Below are 18,839 nucleotides of genomic sequence, written 5' to 3' on the forward strand. Positions count from 1 at the left end.
ATGGTAGATTTCCCTCATTCTTTGTTTATACTTCATATCCTATAAACTCAATGCAATGAAAATTGGCATTTTTTTAAAAGATTTATTTATTATATGTAAGTACACTGTAGCTGTCTTCAGACACTCCAGAAGAGGGAGTCAGATCTTGTTAATGATGGTTGTGAGCCACCATGTGGTTGCTGGGACCTGAACTCTACACCTTTGGAAGAGCAGTGTAGAGTGTAGGGTGCTCTTACCCTCTGAGCCATCTAAAAACAACTATTGTAAGTAACTAGGTTACAAAAATTGGTATAAGACATTAAAAGCTTTATGGATAGTAAAGATTCCCAACACAATAAAAACCTTATGCCTGGGTCTAATTTATCTGCTTATTACATCACCTATGAATAGAAAGATAAAATGTTTTAGAAAAATGTCTTACAGAATGTATTGAATTTAGCTAGCCCTGTGTCATCATAAGCATTGTATTCCTGTTTTTCCTATGTTGTTTCTGGTTGTAATGCATATAAAGAACAAGGATCACCCATAAGTAGCTGCTAATCTGCCTAGAAGAACACCACCAGCAAAAAATGCATTCAAGCATTCATTGGAACCCCATACTGCATACAAATTTTACATTTTCAACCTGGGAAATATTAAATAACAAATAAATAAATAAATAAATCTTTTTTATGAATAGGATTGAAAAAATACTAAAAGAAAAAATCATGGACTGGAGGCCACGCCACCTAACCCGGTGGAACAGGTACTGTACCTCCACCCTGCGTCACTTCTTGCCTCTGCTGGAAAGAAGTCAAGGAGAAGATATAGAAGACGACCACAGGGCAGAGCTATTGAAGCAGCTGGGGGACTACAGGGTAAGCACACGTGTGACAAAATGACCAGTGCTTCTTCTCATTCTAAAACTGCAAGTTACTCATTAATAACTTGGGGGAATCAAACTACATACACAAACTCATGAAGCACATATGTGAGGTGAAGTACCATACACCAAAAAAGAAATGTGACAAAGCATTTTAAAACTCAATAAAACTCTATGAAAAATAACACTGTCTATGAAATGTATCCTATCCTAATAAATAAAAAACACATGGCTAAAGTATTAAACTCAACTATACATACAAGTAAAAATAAACACTTTTGGTTAAGTTTTGAGGGTATTATTTGTTTTGTTTTTTGTTTTTCAAGACAGGGTTTCTCTTGTGTAGCTCTGGCTGTCCTGGAACTCTGTAGACAAGACTGTCCTTAAACTAACAGAGGTCCTCCTGCCTATATCTCCTGAGTGCTGGCATGAAAGGCATGGGCCACCACCACCACCACCACCACCAGGCTAAGGGTATGATTTTATAGTGATGGCTTTTTCATTAAAAGTTCTAATGAACCAAGCCAGGCGTGGTGGCGCACACCTTTAATCCCAGCACATGGGAGGCAGAGGCAGGTGTATTTCTGAGTTCGAGGCCAGTCTGGTCTATAAAGTGAGTTTCTGGACAGCCAGGGCTATACAGAGAAACCCTGTCTCGAAAAACAAAAACAAAAACAAAATTCTAATAAACCATGTGTGCTGTCTACTACCTGTTGGTTCATCCTATAGGTTATGGACGACTAGGTAATAAAAAAGGGAATTTCATAATTAGCACAGTATAATACACAATATGAAAGCCAAAATGGATGAGTCACTGAATAAAATGCAGTTAACTAATCATCAAAATGTGTTTAGTTGTCATAGTATACTTGAGCAGTGTTCCAGTTCTCTGCGGGTCTTCCCACTTTGACCTCCATGTGGTGACATCATCAGGCATGCTTCATTCGTAAAAACAAATGCTAGAACTAGTCCAAGAATGTATTTGGCCACACTGCCCAAAGCAAGTCACTGCAACTGTATCACTGGCTGTAGCAAGCAAGAATCCAGATACTCAATATGACTACATGCCCAGACCTGTAAACTAATTTTTGTGCCTGGGGTAGAATGCACTGGTTAGCTTCACCTGGTCTCTGGAAGTACATGGGCCATGTGCATACTTAGGGCTAAGAGAGAACAGTAAATGACTGGTCACACTATTAATATGCTTACAGCTAAAACAAAAATACTAAATCTTCATTTTTTTGTTAACAGAAACAACCTCATGATCTTCAAGGCTTAATATTAAGAATTATGTTATTTACATAAGAAATAATTATTTTTCTTCAAACTTTACTCATGAGTACAAATATGTTCTTTCTTTCTCCTCAGTTCTCTGGATTTCCTCTTCACATGCCTTATTCTGAAGTGAAGCCTTTGGTTGAAGCTGTGTATAGCACTGGAGTACATAACATTGACCTTCCTAATGTTGAGTTTGCTTTAGCTGTGTATATCCACCCTTATCCCAAAAATGTTTTGTCTGTTTGGATCTATGTTGCTTCTCTTGTACGGAACAGGTAATTTTTCAATATGCTTTTTATATCACCTAAAGAGTATTGGTATGTACATTTTAAATTATAACGGAATCAAAAGAAAATATTATTTTGAAGTTATGAAATAAAATTATCATCTGTATAAAGCTGTTTTGGTCTGTCTCCTTGTGACACTACCTGTCTGTGAGCACTGTCCTCCAGCCTTTGGCACTTGCTTGCCTGGAGTGTACCCTTCACTTCCTTCTTTCCAGCAGAATGACAACTCCAGGACCTAGTATGCTAACTCTTTGCAACTTGTCTAGAGGAACTAAGAACAACTCTGCAGCACTGAATTTTGCAAATGCTGGGTGATCTCATAAAATTAATGGTACTTTACAAAAAACAAGGCAAGCACTTACACACTGGCACAGCCTTGAAAATAATAATAGTGCTAGGGTGAACATATATTTTTATGTCAAAAGGGATTTAAAAAGGAAAACAAATAAGGCATGGCTATGACTGAAAATCCATGTCGTACCTTACACCCTTGCCCCTTGAAACTCAAACCGAGTCTTTCATCCCTAGTATGAAGTATTTGAAGATAAAAGTTTTGAAGAGGCAATTAGGTCATGAAGGTAGAGCTTCTACGAGGTTTTTACTGTGACTTTTTACTGGTTTTTAATACAACCCCAAACCCCCTCTTAGGTGCATGCACCACGAAACACCCCCACCCCACTCCTCCCTGCACATGCAAACACACCCACAGCAGAGTGGGAGGGAATTCTTTTCTGTCTTTAGGCAAGATCTTCAGGCTCTTCCCCTAACATATATCACTTGGGAAGGGTCCAAAGCCCTTTCTTCTGTCATATTAACTTCAGGCCTGCTCCATTTCTTGTGTTCTGGGTTGCTGCAGAGTCTGAGCTTGGAGGTACGGGGAACCCCTGCTATGCAAAGAGACAAGCTGCTAAGAAGGGAGAGAAAGACAAATCACTTGCCTCCTACACTCAGATAAAAAAGAGAGTTCGAGGCCAGCCTGGTCTACAGAGTGAGTTCCAGGACAGCCAGGACTGCACAGAGAAACCCTGTCTCGAAAAAAAAACCCAAACCCAAACCAAAACCACCCCCCCCCCAAAAAAAAACCTTTGGCTAAAAATAGACAATAAATCTTGTTAGTTATGGAATCCTTAATATTCATCATGCCATCTGTCACATGGCATGAATGAAGATCTATTACAATTGGGTATTGACCAAATTAACCCATAAAAGGATAGTTGTCTTTCACCTGCTCAAACAAGGAGCAAAAATTCATCCTTAATGACCCGTGCACCTTGCACAATCTATACAAATACCTTAATAGTACTAGAATTTTGATTTTGGTTGTAAGACTCAGAATATACAGTTCTGGCAATATTCATCCTAGGGATGCTGAAATGACTGACTGTTCTGCTCCCTGCCTCCTGATGCTATTTCCAGAGACTTGCTTCCAGAACAGCTTCAGAAACAGCTGCTGATTCCTGATGGACTTGGTTCGTCCAGCCTGTAAGAGGGACCCAGTCAAAACTTCAGTCAAGCCCCAAGCATTCTAAGCATACAGAGACTAGATAGCAGATTCTAAACCTAGTTTTCTTAAGTCTAACCAATTTTTTTAATTTTCTTACTCCTCCCGACCCCTTTAAAAAATTCGTTGCCCCAAATCAGCAGGAAGAAGTTGTGAAGAATAGCTATTGCTGGTAAAGGAAGAAGATGCAGGTTTGAGAGCTGTAGAAGACAGTATCAACCATGTAAGAGCCAGAAAAGAGCAGCTCCGCCCCACGCCCCGTCCCAACCCCCACCCCAACCAGGGTCTAGGGTAGCAAAGATGGAATATAGATTTTAGTAAGTAATAACTCAGGAGTATCAGAGTATCAGGAGTATCAATCACAAAATCTCAAGTAAATTGAAACCGAGTATATATTGTCATGTTAAACTATCCCCTTATATTAAGTATGAAAAACAAGAAAAAATATACATTAAAAAAGCTCCCATTACTTACAATTTCAGTAAACCAGCTATTCAAAATTATTAAAGCTAATACCCAAGACCACAGGAAGAATCTCCCTATAATCAGTGTTTCCTGATTGCCTAAGGGATAGGCTTTTGTTGTATCTTGATGACCCAAGACCATTGTTAACTATGTAATTTCAAGTTGATAATGGGAAAGTGAAGTAGACATTTACATTAGACTCATTCCTAGGAAATTTTCAGTTTGTTTTCTCAAAATGGTACATGCTATCAACTTTACAAAAAAGAATTATATACTGTGAGAGATAGAAACACAGTAAATACAGTAGATCTTACAAAAGGTTGAAACTTTTGACTTGACTTTATACTCTGTTTCTTTCCACAGTCTCACAGAGAATGAGATATTGTTTTTCTTCCTGTACATACTTACTAGAAGAAGCTAATTTTAGTGTCCACAAAGACTTAATGACTTCATCACAAGGGTAACAAACTCATAATGTTAAGATTACCTGCTTTTACATATGCTCAGCCCTATGCCAAATTTTTAGGGTTCAATTTTATTTTCAAATGGTAACAGTAATTCACTCTTCAAACTGAAAACACCTGGCAGCAGGGTACTACTTCGAAGAGAATGTCAGGAGATGCACCAGAGTTTCATTCCTGTCAGGTGAGGTGCAAAATGTTCCAGAATCCTCCATGTTCCCATTAGATACTTCCTGCTTTATCTTCAGACTCACTGAACAGTTTCCACTAGCCTGAACTGAACCCTGCTCCTTGCAGTTGTCTTCCCAGCTCTGGTCCTTTCCAAACAGGCAGAAAATACTTAAAGCCACAAAGAAGCTGACTCAGGATTACTTCCTCCTCCCCCCACAGCTTTGAAGGAGAAGGGGGGGGGGGTGAGAGACACTATTTTCTCCTCATGGCAAATATTATAATTAACTTTAAAAGAAAATTTAACTCAGTGATATTTAGTATCTAAAACTGTTAAATGTGTCAGGATCATAATTTCATGGACACCCAAAACACAAAACATTTGGTCAACTTACAAAGTTTGAGATTTAAATAAAATCACAACACAAAAAATATTGCTTGGTAAAATTCTCAAAGTAGATTTTATTTATACATTTCTTCAAACAGTTGTGGAATTTTTAAGAATCCTTCTGGAATTCAACAGTTTAGGGACAGCAGTGGAAGCAGGTGTCCACAGCAAACAGAAACAGACTGCTGCTCTGCTGGCTCACTGAGCCAGCACCAAGAGGCCAAGTTATTCTATAATCTTAAAGAATCTCGCTTCTAAGTGTGTTTGAATTGGCCCCCAAGAATTGTTCAAATAAAGAAAACATTAGGGGAAAAGAGATTCATTTCTAAAATGTCCAATCTTTGAAAATAAAACTTCAGAAATGTGGATTTGAAAGAATCTGAAAAACTTGGTACAGTGTTTACACATAAGAGAACCAATAACCCCCTTGACTAAAATGCAAATAATCTAAAAATACTTTAAATAGCATGGTATTAGTGATATTTTTAAAGCATTTCATTTAAAAGAAACCAGAAAGACTGTTCTCACCCTAACAAAAAATCCTAATCCTTTTCTAAAACAAAAATATATTTTGCAAGGGTAAACAACATTGTACAGTTCACTGCTAAATTAAATTTCTGAGACTGTAAGAAATGGGGCCAAACAAGACACACCCAAAATGGGTTGTTAACACAAGAAATGTGCTACAAGTAAAGTGCATGAAAGGAAGCCTGCTCAGCTAAATGAAGTAGACAAAGGTCAGAAGTCAAGGGTCATTCGCCAGAGCGGCAGCAGGCTCGAAAACCACACTGCAAATTCTGGCATCCACTGGCGGTGTCAGCATGAGGACCTGTATGAAAGTAAACAACACGTGAGGGGAGGACCTTCTTGGAGATCATGCACAAACAGTTCTGCCTATAACTCTATCTGTGTTTTACTTGCACTTCATTGACATCACACAAGTAAAATCTTACAGCACATGCATTAAAAATTCAAACACAAATTGCTAATGGCTGTCCAATTCCATTGAAAATATCCTCCATGGAAGAAACGTAATAAAATTTCCCAAGAATCTTAGAACCCAAGGGAAAAAGGAGACAATCTACAGAAACAAGACTTCTTTGAGCATTCTTCCTAGAAACATGATTAAAACAAAAAATAAAACCTATCTGAACTGTGTCAACTAAAGAATACAGCAATGAATAATTAGAATAAATGTCATATTCAAAGTTTAAAACAATGTATTATATAACACATCCTCAATGAATATTCCATACTCTGATCATTTGTAGACCTCTGAACAGAAACAAAAGATAGCTTTAGATGAATTTATCCCAAAACTGAATGCAAAACAAGTGTTTAATTATACATCTAGAACATAAAACTGTGATTCACTTACTATAATAAACCACGTATGGAGTAACTGGAATTTTACAGCTGTACTATACTACCCAGACACCAAATAAAAGATCTAGGTTTATTCAGGAACACAACTACAAATTAGAAAAGTAACAAAAATGTCACAAAGTTAGAGAATGTTCTGAGTAAAATGACTTTCCTAGCGTTTTGAAGACTCAATGTAGCTGGTGCACTGAATTAGTAAGGAGCAGCTCTTTACACTTCTACCAGGAAACCAGAGCTTGCAAGTGTGATACACAAGAACAAAACAAAATGAGAAGACATGGAGCAGCCATCTCTACAGACTGTATCTAATGAACTTAACATCTCACTGCCCTTCTGTGCTTCCCAGCCTAACTGAGAATACATTTGCATCCAACTGCTTTATAGGAGTATGATAGAAGAAGGGGACTATGCTAACACCCAGACACAGTAATTAGGATACTTTAGACTACATGTATCACCAGAAGTACATTTCTTTTTATCCCAAGAGAGCACATATGGAAAAAAAAAAATGAAGAATTCCTTAGGATAAAGTCACTGAAATATAATGTTTATATATTTCACTATATAAATGACAAACTATCTTTAAGAAAAACACTGGGTTTTATTTATATGTAGAATTGCAATTGATTATGAAGACTGACATGTCTGGGATTAGCTTCAAATAAGGGATATGGGCATGACATACAATACATGAAATGGGCAATAGTGTAAACTTAAAAAGATTGAACTCAGATTTCAGACTGCTGACACAGATGATACATGTTTATAGGTTTTAAAAGTACCCTATACAACTGGAGTACTACAGGCCAATCTTTACTTAATAAAAAAATCAAAATCTTCCATTTTAAATTGTTATATGCAAATATTTAAAATTTATAATGCCATATAAAGCATCATTTTCTGGATAAAATAGGACATAAAGTTAAAATTAAAGATTTAGTATATCTTTGTAGTTGTTCGAAATACCTTGGTAAAGAACCGTAAACCTTAACATTCTTCTCCCACTGTCAGTCTTTAGCCCAGTTTTCCTTGTACATATTCCCAGCTTCCCTACAAACCAGTCAATCCTCACCCATCCACTGCTAAGCTTGGCTCCACCCATCACATACTACTGCTTCTACATCAAACACCTGATACCTTTCTGTAAAACCCAAGCACTGCCTCACACCATCTCTACCCACCCCTTGAGCCTTAATCTAATCACTGCTAAATCTTAACACAATGTACCTAACTATCATTTATCAGCACATAATTCTATTCTCAGCAACTGCTGAAAATGTGAACATTTTAATTTTCCAAATAAAAAACCACATATGTCTACATTTATACAATAAAAACACACATTTTTGTTTGCTTGTCTCTATGTTTTAAGAGACAAGATCTTCTGTCTTCCATGCTGGCTGCAAAGGTCTAGGTTCATCTTCGTATCTCAGCTTCCCAAGTAGCTGAACTTGTAATTACAACTCCATATACCCTGCCTACACACATGTCCTTTATTTTTAGTGACAGAAAGGTAAAGAAGGAATACTATACTGAATTCCACAGTGGCCTAGGAAAACAGCCAAAGCCAGAGGCAACAAGGAAAAGTGTACAACTGTTTTTTAGGGGAAATAAAACCCCTAAAGGGCTCACTGACACATCTGGTCAAGGATGCTATTCTCCCACATGACACAAGTCAAAGCACACTGCCCTATGCATAATTGACTTGTTAGCAAATTTCTGCCTCACTGTTGAAAAAGGGAGTCAAACAATTATTCTGTATCAGGCTAAATTATAGTAAGAATATAGAAAATTAAAGAGTAAAATGTCATAAGTGTTAAAACAAAGAATCCTTTTTATATATTTAGATGAAGAAAGCTACAAAGTTAATTCTATTTATAAAATGACATGTTTTTCTTCGTTTTAAGTATATACTGCTCATGCTATATGTCTGCACTTACCTTCACTTACCTTTAATTCCTTTTTAACTTAAATTAGAAACATAAGAGAGCAAATCATCTGAGACTGTCACCTTCAGAACTATGAGCTAATCTACCTTAACTGCTAAATTACGCACAAACTGAAATGCAAAGCAGCACAACAAAGTTATTCACTACATTGTTCAAATATTCTTCAGAGCTCTAAACTATGCCATACAACAACTACATTAGTGATAAAGATTTGTGTAAAGATTACAGCTAAGACACCTCACTTATCCAAACCAAGGAACAATTTAAAAATTATGAAGAATCAGAATGTGTGTTTGGCATCAGAGCTTAGTACAGCATCTTGCTCAACAGAGCACTAGAACAGCTGCTGGCTACATCTTTCCCAATGTCTCTGCCAGTACTCAGGAGGCGGACCGTGTTCTCTTTTTGTTTACTAGCTAGTCTATAAGTAATGTTTATTAGCATTAAGTTCATTTACTAGCTGGGCGGTGGTGGCGCACGGCTTTAATCCCAGCACTTGGGAGGCAGAGGCAGGCGGATTTCTGAGTTTGAGGCCAGCCTGGTGTACAAAGTGAGTTCCAGGACAGCCAGGGCTACACAGAGAAACCCTGTCTCGAAAAAAAACTAAAAACAAACAAACAAAAAGTTCTTTTACTAACAATGTGATAATTATATAGATTTTTTTCTTTTAACAAAATATACTTTAAATTAAATGTTACTTTCCAATCTGTATGCATCCTCATTACTCCGAATTAACCATGGACTAGATTACGACTACTTTCAGAAATAAAAATGAGGGCTTCTAAACCCTCACCAAGCATTTCTGTGCAAGCTGAGTATTTTTGAAGAAACTATGTCAATGGTGTCACCAGTGGGTACAATTCCAGTACTGTCTAAACTGTATATTCTTTTACAAAAAACACCAACTCTAAAGTACTGCTTTAAAAGCAGCTACCTAGACGCCTAGAAAATCCATTATATGTAAACTTCAAAGCATTCTATTTCTTCCAAATCATACTCTATCAGGTTAAGGACATTAGAATTGTATTTTGTGAAGTACTGTAAATAGCTTTCAAACCTTTATTAAAAAAAAAAAAAGTCAGATCTCTCAAGTTTCTACTGAAAATTAGAAATAAAAAAATTTACATTCAACAGGAGTAAATAACTCCTTTGGAATGCTAATATTATATATCCAAAACAGATTAAGACAAAATTATATTGAGAAAGTACAAAAGATTTTAAGCACTTTAACTTTTTCATCTAATTATTTTCCAATAAGTTTAAAACACTTAAGTACAAAGTAGGCAAATAATAAAACTGAACTATAACTTAATACTTCCCACCAAAATACCTATATCCATTAAGCAAAACAAAGTACATTATGAAATTTGTTTCCTAACACAACCTATACTAAAATTATATAGGCAACTTAAATGTAACATACAAATAAAATATCTTCATTAAAATCACATATTAATTAGTCTTAAAATGACGCCTATAAGCCTTAGGAAGCTTTGTTTTTAAAGCTGTAGTTACTTTCTTTCAAACTGCACAGACGTGTGTGTGGGTATAGGTATACACACGAGTGCAATGGCCACAGAGGCCAGAACAGGGTATTAGATCCCCTGGAGCCAGAATTACAGGCAGCTCTGACCTGCCACATGTATCTAATGGGAACCAAACTCTGGTCCTTTGTAATAGCAATATATAATTCATGAACATATTTTGTTTTTATGTTCAGCTGGATTTAAAAAAAAAAAAAAACTCATTTTTCCACTGCTTGGTTACAATGCCATCAAGAGAAAGCAAATAAATATAGGCTCTACCAAGCTGCCTTTGTTAGGAACGTGTCAACTCTTACAGAAGTAAGAGCTGAGATCTCCTGTCTTCTCATTTATTTTAAGAGAAATCTAATTTCCAAGCAATAGAAAACTTGCTAACTTCTCTGCATTCTAAAATATTCTTCTCTCTAGTTTCCCTGAATCCTGTCAATTGTTCTCCCAGGGATAAACTCCGGTATTCCCTCTCAGTTGAGAATAAACTGGACTCTCAAAACCAAAAGTGTACAGTATAAATAAAAGATAGGTGAATAAGAGAATGGAGCTATTTATATGTTTCCAGTTATAATACAGGATGGTTTTTTCTGTTTATTAGTAATGAGAAGCAGCTTTATTATGCTTCTGAAAAATTCAATTTCTACTAAATGAAATCAAATGTCCCAAAGAGCAACATGAAAATGCATGTTCCAACAGGCTCAATGAAGAGCAGAATAGACTTTTTAAAAAAGAAAAAAAGGGGGGGGGGATGTTTAACTAGTGCTGTGTGTGTGCATGTGTATCTGTCTGTGTCTGTGTGTCTGTAGGGGTTAAGATGGGGTCTCAAACAGAACTTGAAATAAAGGCTGCCCTTGGATTCCTGACACTAACTCCAGAGTGCTGAAACGAATGACAAGCACCAAGCTACCTCTCTCATTTTCTATGGTGCTGGGGCTTGAACCTAGAGCTTCATGCACGCTGGGCAAGCACTCTTCCAACCAGCTAGACCCCCAAGCCCTACTTCGTGACCTTTAAGTTGGTTCAGGCATCAACTGCTGAAACAGTATAGAAATGTGTCATGCCTGTAGCATCTTCTTTAATCTCTTCTCAACACTAGTCTCCACTCCTCAGTCTTGAGGTCGAGTTCACATCACCAAAGTCTTCCTTTGTTACCTACCACACTAAATAAAGCAGTACTGAGAGAAAAAAAAAAAAGAGCCTGTCATTCCTAAGAAATCACTGAATCTAGAAAATCAAGTTGTTAATGGGTAAACGCTAGAATACTACAATTCCCAAAATCTTAGAATAATCTCAGTATTTCTATAACAGCTTGTCATTTTAAGTGATTTAAACTCTTATATGCCTAAAAATCTGGTACAATGGATAAGAAACTTACCTCCACAAAGTAAAAATGTGTGGTATTTTGCTTTTATTAAAGAACCAAATCATTTTAATTTTATTAAATTTAAAGGATTAAACCTTAAAGAGAGACAATTTGTACAATTAGGAATCTAGAAAGCAAATAAAAACTATAAAAAATTGTTAGAACTTCAAAAATCTTAAAATAAATTCTTCAAAGTATCTCACTGTAAAAAGGCATTACCGTTAATGTTGTCACAGTAGTAAAAGTATTCGTCATTTAGGGAAGGACACGCTGAGACCAAATCCTGCAGGCCTGCACCAGTTACAGTCAGACAGCCAGAGAGATTCAGGTGCTCCAAGTAAGGCAGCCCTCCTCCCAGCGTCAGAGCCCTGCAAGAGACATACTGTGACAGTCAGCAAACTGGGACCTTTGGGATGGTTAATATTGCTAAAGGTCCACTGGTATCTTACATACCTCTCAAATTGGCAATAAGTTAAGAATTTTTATAAAACACCGATAATTGATTCATCCTTAGACAGAAATATATCTGACTTCAAAAAATATTCTAACTTTTCCTTAAGACTCCAATAAAGCATACAACACTTTTCTGTATATATATAAAAACATTATAGTAACTTAATTCTCACACAAAGAAACACTGAGACCTACAGTTGTACTGTTCATTCTCCCATCAAGCTATCTAAGAAAATAAAAATAATCAAAAAAAATTTACTGAAGTCTGAAACCTACTTATCAGTTTTCCCCCATAACCTAGTGTGGGGTGATCCCTGTAGTTCCTGACAGGGAAGTGAACTGAACCACACAGAGATTAAGAATGGAAGCCCACTACAGATCAACTTCATCAACCTGGATCAGACTTCAGGGAGTCTAATGCCAGGCATCTCATTGTTGGCATATTTAAAGCACAGTTCAATTTGGGAAAAGGTTTCCAGGTAACATCAGTCCAAATCCAGGCACACAATAACTCTTAAGGTCTGACTACACAGAAACTCTGTTACAACGCTCCCGTGACCCAGAAGTTTCCTTCTATAGCTAAAAGGCCTAGAATCTAAAGTGGTTTCTGGCCAATAGCAAGTACATGTGCCATCTCCCCTAAGGACAGGTAACAGTCTAGGGAGGAAAGTCTGGGGTAATTATTCTGGGGAAGTCGAGTGAGGTCTGCCTCTAGAGCAAAAGGTGGAGGGAAGTCTGCCTCCACAAACAGCAAGATCACCGAGTCATTAACAAAATCCACAATCAGCTTTCTGGATGGGAGGAGGTATCTGATTATTATCTCCTCCACTGAGGAAATACTCTTACATGATGAATTCTGTGAGTACTAGGATTCTGTACCCCCAACAACCTAGGAATTCCTCTCCTGGGTATATCAAGAATAAAACTGAAACTGTCAAGTTTCTATACAATGATAATTAAAGGAAAATTAAAATAAAAATGAGATAACTTGATACAGAAGAGATAAGAAACTAGTATAACAAATTTAGTTTTTAAATTAATGCAGTTATAGTAGATTGGAAACCAATGTAAGAAGTAAACTAATATGGAGATAAGAATGAACTATGAATTCTGTTGGGTTTTTTGTATTTGTTTTTGAAACATTCTTGCCAGACAGTACTGACAAGCCTCGAAGTCACTGTACAAAACAGGTTGGCAATAAAGAGCAATTCTCCATTTACTCCTTCCTAAGAGCTGAGATTACGGGCATATGACACACCTGGCCAGGACTACAGGAATTATTGATACTCAAAGAGAATGTTGAATGGTAAAGATTAGAAAGGGCATGTTTTAAATCTATTTTATCTTATAGTCTAATTTTAAAAGATTTTTTTCCCCACCATTTTTCCATCTCTACAGACCTCAGGTTAATGGTAGTAGTTCAGAATCTATGTGGTTTGACATGAAAGAGGAAATTTTTTTAGACAGGGTCTACAGTTCAAGTTGACCTTGAACTCATATACCCAAGGATGGTCTGGAACTCAAAATTCTTTTGCCCAAGCCTCCTACGTGCTAGAATTAACTGGTCCAAGGAACAATTTTAAAAGGAAGAAAATACTTAAAATTTCAATAATTCATAAAGTCTGGGACCTTGAGCAGTTCACAATAAAAAAAAGAAAAAGTACCTTTCAAAGGAGAATCTGAAAGCTGAAATGGTGTCTGAATGAAATGTAAAATGTTACAATGTACCTATACCAGTCATTTGTTCAGCCACTGGATTTATTGGCTCTTAGTGGAAAAACAAACTATAAATACAAGCAACTACAACACTGTATGACAAATACTCTTCTAAGAAGGCACAGAAGGGTCTTGAAAAATCAGAAAATGTTTCTTATTCTAACATAATGGCATATATATGAAAGAAATGATGAAGAGAATTTAGCCAGTAGTACTATGTTACAAAGAGAAAATACAAAAAGACAAAAGAAGTACAGTACCATAGAAAAGGAGAAAATAGCTATTTACAGCAAACACGCATGTGTGTATGTATGTATGTGCAAGTATGCCTGAGTGTGTGTGTATGTGTGTGTGTGTGTGTACATGCACACACACACACATGCCTTTTGAGGGCAATGATGAGAGTAAGAAAAAGTAAAGGGATATCAAAAGTTAAAATACTGTCTTTAGCCAAGGCAGTATGACCCAATGAAAGACTGAGGTATAGAAAATATAGTCTGCCAGGCATGGTGGCACACGCCTTTAATCCCAGCACTTGGGAGGCAGAGGCAGGTGAATTTCTGAGTTCGAGGCCAGCCTGGTCTTACAATGTGAATTCCAGGACAGCTAGGGCTACACAGAGAAACCTGTCTCGAAAAACAAACAAACAAACAAAAAAGATCTCTCTCATCTATCTTGTCACAAATGCCCAAAGATGCCAGACTTGAGCTGAAATAACAAAAAGCATGTAATAAACAAATTCTGCCCTTAATGAGGGAAAGAAACATTCAAACAATATAAAGTATACAAAAAGAAGAAAAAGCTACTGAAACAGGTACAAGTTATAGAACTGACGTAAACAACAGTGACTGAAAGAGGCTAATTTTTTGTTTGTTTTGTTTTTGTTTTTCAAGACAGGATTTCTCTATGTAACCTTAGCTGTCCTAGAACTTGTTCTATACATCAGGCTAGCCTTGAACTTAGAAAGATCTGCCAGCCTCTGCCTCCCAAGTGCTGGGAGTTAAGGCATGTATCACCACCTCCTGGCAAAAAGGAAGATTATTAAAGAATAAAACAAAGTCCCAAATTCAACAATATATAATTCAAACTGTCTAGTACTCAACCTAAAATTATTAAATATTAAAAGGATCTGAGAGAAAAAATTGTTAGTCAACAGAAACACACAGTAATAAATTATAAAGATGGTAGAATTAGTAAACAATGACTTTAAGAACTTTTAGAGATGTCAGCAAGATAGACAACTAAATGCCCCTAACAAATGGCCCCTCCCCAAAAGGCAGCCAAGACAACCAATAAAAACTGTATTTTAATGAAACCAACACAAAAAGGACCAGTACACTAGAACCTGAAAGAAAGCATCTCATCTCCAAAGCCCACTCCACAACCAGCAAACAGGATGCACTTCTTATTCAAGGTGAAGGGGAAAGTAAGAACCTGTAGCACCCCGCAACCACGTTCAACACTTAACAGTTCCTCACAGGTATTAAACACAACTGACAGCTACCTAGCGACCACACAGCTGCGACATGCCAGAGGGAGCCAACCCACACAACAACTGCATTACATAGTTTTGAAACCATGAACATCTGCTGCCCTGCTCCAGAGGGAAGGGGTCATGGCATCCTTCCACCTCTAAGGCTTTGTCTTCAGAGTCATCCCTGGTGGCCCATGATTCCAAAGTCCCAGGGAGTCGGTGCCTTAGTCATGATTATGTCCCCTGAGCCAAAATAGTACCCTGCCCCTAGAGAGTACCTTGGTCATCCTAAGCAGTCATACTATTCCCAGTTTGAGATGGCACACTGTCTTCTGTGCCAATTAAGACCTAGGAGCCTGGGTCCATGGTGCTGATGGGTGCTTCAGAGTCACTGACATTAGTTTTGGTTTTATTTTATTACATACCTATGAGTGTTTGGCCTGAGTGTATGTCAATATATCATGTGCATGCCTGGTACCAGTGGAGGCCAGAAGAGGGCATTAGATCCCCTGGAACTGAACTTATGGACTTCATGTAAGCCATCATGTTGGTGATGGGCATTGAACTCAAAAGCAGTAAGAGCTTTCAATCACTGAGCCATCTCTCCAACCCCGGACACCAGGGTTTTGGCTTATCTGAAACCAAGTGTGCCTCAGAGTTTCCTCTTCTAAGACTCAAGTGTCACAGGTTTCTGAGATTGTAAACTCAGAACTTGATTCTAGAGCTGCTCTCAGAGGACTAAACTCTGAAATATAGCATCTACACAGCTGCTTCTAAAAGATATGTCAGATTAGACAAAAAAACAAAAAACGACAAAGTCAAATGCTGTCCTGGTGGTGGGTCTCTGGAAGGTTTTGGTGCATGACTAGTGTGTGACAGAGAGGTGTGAATGAAAAAGATCATTCAGTTCTAGGGGCCGTTTCCATCCCTATAATAAACTTTATCATTTCTGCCCTATAAAAGTATACTGAAGGACAACCTAGTGCCTTTGAGCAGCCAAGTGTGGCCCACAGAGAGAGGCTCCTGGAGGCTGGCAGAGCCCATGAGCCCACTCCAGAAGCAGGTTGGGAAGCAAGAGCACAGCTTTACTCCCCCTTCTGCTATCCTGAGCAAGCAACATAAGCTTGCCCTGCCAAACTCATGGGAGGTAGCGAGATACCCAGCATCCCACAGCAGCATTCGGGTCTATAAACCAGCACTTGAGAAAGACAAGACAGCAGCATCAGGAGCTCAAGGAGGGCAGCTTTGAATAAGTAAGGAAATCCGAGGGCAGCCTGGACTACCTGGGATTCTGGGTCTAAATAAATCCCTTACTCACACCCCACCTGTGAACCCCCACAAAAAGACAGAAACAATTTGAAGGAAAGCACCTTACACACAGAGGAAAAAGTACTCTTAAAAGTCACAGTACCAGAAGTGAGCAACCTCTCTATGTTCTGGCAGCCAGGAAGGCCACTACTGCTGCTTTGTTTAAAATAAATGTGATATGCCTACACATTGGATTCTACTAAATATGTGTGTTTATGCCCACAGATTACTGTGGCTATCAATCTTGATCATGGACGAAAACTTTAAGCAGTTTTTTCAGAGACTCAGAATTTGTCAAGCTACTGGGATTAAGTGTCAGCTGCTACTGTAGAAGGTGCTATAATGAATGCTCAGACACAAATAGAAGAAAAAGATCAGATTTGTGTATCAGCCCCTCCAAAACTCAGATAACATCAGGGGTGTGGGTATAGGATGAAGGAAAAAGTCAGAAGAAGGGATACTGTATACAATTCCTCCTCAATTCAGACATTCTCTCCTAGGGGGAGAAGCTCAGAAGACTTAGTAAACTCATAAAACTAATGCAGGAAGACTCAGCTCAAGACTCGTAAGGCAGACTTCCAATATCGCACAAGCAGTAAATAACTGTGGAGGATAAGAAAACTCTTCTTGGCAGAGGCAGGAGGATTTCTGAGTTCGAGGCCAGCCTGGTCTACAAAGTGAGTTCCAGGACAGCCAGGGCTATACAGAGAGACCCTGTCTCAAAAAACCAAAAAAAAAAAAAAAAAACAAAAAAAAAACCCTCTTCTTTACAGCTAATTAAAGGGAGAGCTGGGTATAGCTTTTATGACTCATCAAGGGCTTTTCAGTGATGCAGCTACCTTTAAGAGTCACATTTAAGATCAAGTGACTCCAGAGAGCCAATCTCAAATAACAGAAGCTGGAAGACAAATTTCTAAACTTATTACAAAGCTATGGTCACTAATATTGCACTGTCATTTCTATTTATGTTAAAACACTACAAGTTTAGTCAGAACAAAACAAAGCAAAGGTACCCAAACAGGAAAGTTACAATTTAATGATCCTGGGTTAGTTCATGGGGGAAAAGGGTCAAAAAAACAAAACAAAACAAAACAACAAAAAACCCCAAACCAAACCAAAACAAAAACACATACAAAACACAGATACTGCTAAAAAGTTATCAAAACAGATGTGTAACAAACCAAAACACAAAAACCAATTCCGTTACTAAACATCTGTCCACGTGAGGGCATTTATACATCTACAACCTCAGAACTTGGGAAGCTGGAATAGAGTTTGAGAGAAGCCTCTATGATGAATGCCTGTCTCAAAACTAAATTATTTTCTATACACTAGCAATGAACAATTGAAAAAGGAAATTAAGAATGTAATTCTATTTACAGTAGCATTAAAAGCCATGAAATCCTAAAGTATTTGAGTATTCCAACTTATTTTAAACTATAGGTATGTTTGTTTCTGCATTTACTGCCTCTAACACTGTATAACTGGAGCTGGAGAGATGACTCGGAGACTAAGAGTACTAAGTCCAGCACCTTCATCAAGCAGCTCACCACCAACCATAACTCCAGTTACAGAGGATCCACTGCCTCTGGCCTCTGCAGGCACCTCCATGTATGTGCAAATGCAAAAGCATACACCTACATACATAATTAAAAATAAATGTAAAAACAAACAGAATATCCATAACCTAATAGCTCTAAGTGGGTCCACCCAACATAAGGAAGATCCAGCTGCTGAGATCTGCCTCTCAGCCAGAATATCTCTGAAGAGATACTGAACACTTTACTCCCACTTTTCTCTCCACTTAAAAGGGTTGGAGCAATTAATATACTATGCTGAAGATTGGGCCCATAGGGTTAGGATGTTAACACAGTTGTGTTGCTAGAGTTGCTGGCATGCACAAATGTCTAGTTTGATCTCCAGCAATGCTGAAACTGGAGGTAGTGTGCCTGTATGTATGTGTGCACCAAGTTGCTACCTGGTCCTGCAGAGGACGGAAGAGAGCACTGGGTCAGCTAGAACTGGAGGTACAGAACGTTTCCGGCTCCCATAAGGGTGCTGGGAAATAGGATTGCAGCAAGTATGAAGGTACCCTGGCAGAGAGTGAGACCTTGCCTCAAGAAAGCAGTAAGTGCCGCCTTTAATCGTAGCACTTAGGAAGGAGAGCTAGGTGGATCTCCTCAAGTTCGAAACTAGACTGGTCCACAAGGCAAGCACCAGGCCAGCCAAGGTTACTTACTAACAGCAT

General features: G+C 37.9%; 2 protein-coding genes across 6 annotated transcripts in view; one reads left to right on the plus strand and one right to left on the minus strand.

Annotated features, from left to right (window-relative positions):
* Cc2d2a (coiled-coil and C2 domain containing 2A) overlaps positions 1–2,537 on the plus strand; it is a 78,806-nt gene extending 76,269 nt beyond the window's left edge. For 4 of the 5 annotated variants that reach the window (XM_029545243.1, XM_029545246.1, XM_029545244.1 and 1 more), the window contains 2 exons: positions 680–857; positions 2,231–2,478. In XM_029545243.1, coding sequence (XP_029401103.1) covers positions 680–857; positions 2,231–2,419 — 367 coding nt within the window. In that variant the 3' untranslated portion in view covers positions 2,420–2,478. Of the gene's footprint in view, positions 1–679; positions 858–2,230 lie in introns of all 5 variants that reach the window. The other variant, XM_029545245.1, reaches the window with a different exon arrangement.
* A 2,919-nt stretch (positions 2,538–5,456) lies between these two features.
* The window catches only part of Fbxl5 (F-box and leucine rich repeat protein 5), a 38,346-nt gene continuing 24,963 nt past the window's right edge, over positions 5,457–18,839 (minus strand). The window contains exons 10-11 of the mRNA XM_021210521.2: positions 11,860–12,008; positions 5,457–6,239 (exon numbers count right to left, since the gene is read on the minus strand). Coding sequence (XP_021066180.1) covers positions 6,163–6,239; positions 11,860–12,008 — 226 coding nt within the window. The 3' untranslated portion in view covers positions 5,457–6,162. The remainder of the gene's footprint in view (positions 6,240–11,859; positions 12,009–18,839) is intronic.

Source organism: Mus pahari, chromosome 13, assembly GCF_900095145.1.
Source record: "Mus pahari chromosome 13, PAHARI_EIJ_v1.1, whole genome shotgun sequence".
Classification (NCBI taxonomy): domain Eukaryota; kingdom Metazoa; phylum Chordata; class Mammalia; order Rodentia; family Muridae; genus Mus; species Mus pahari.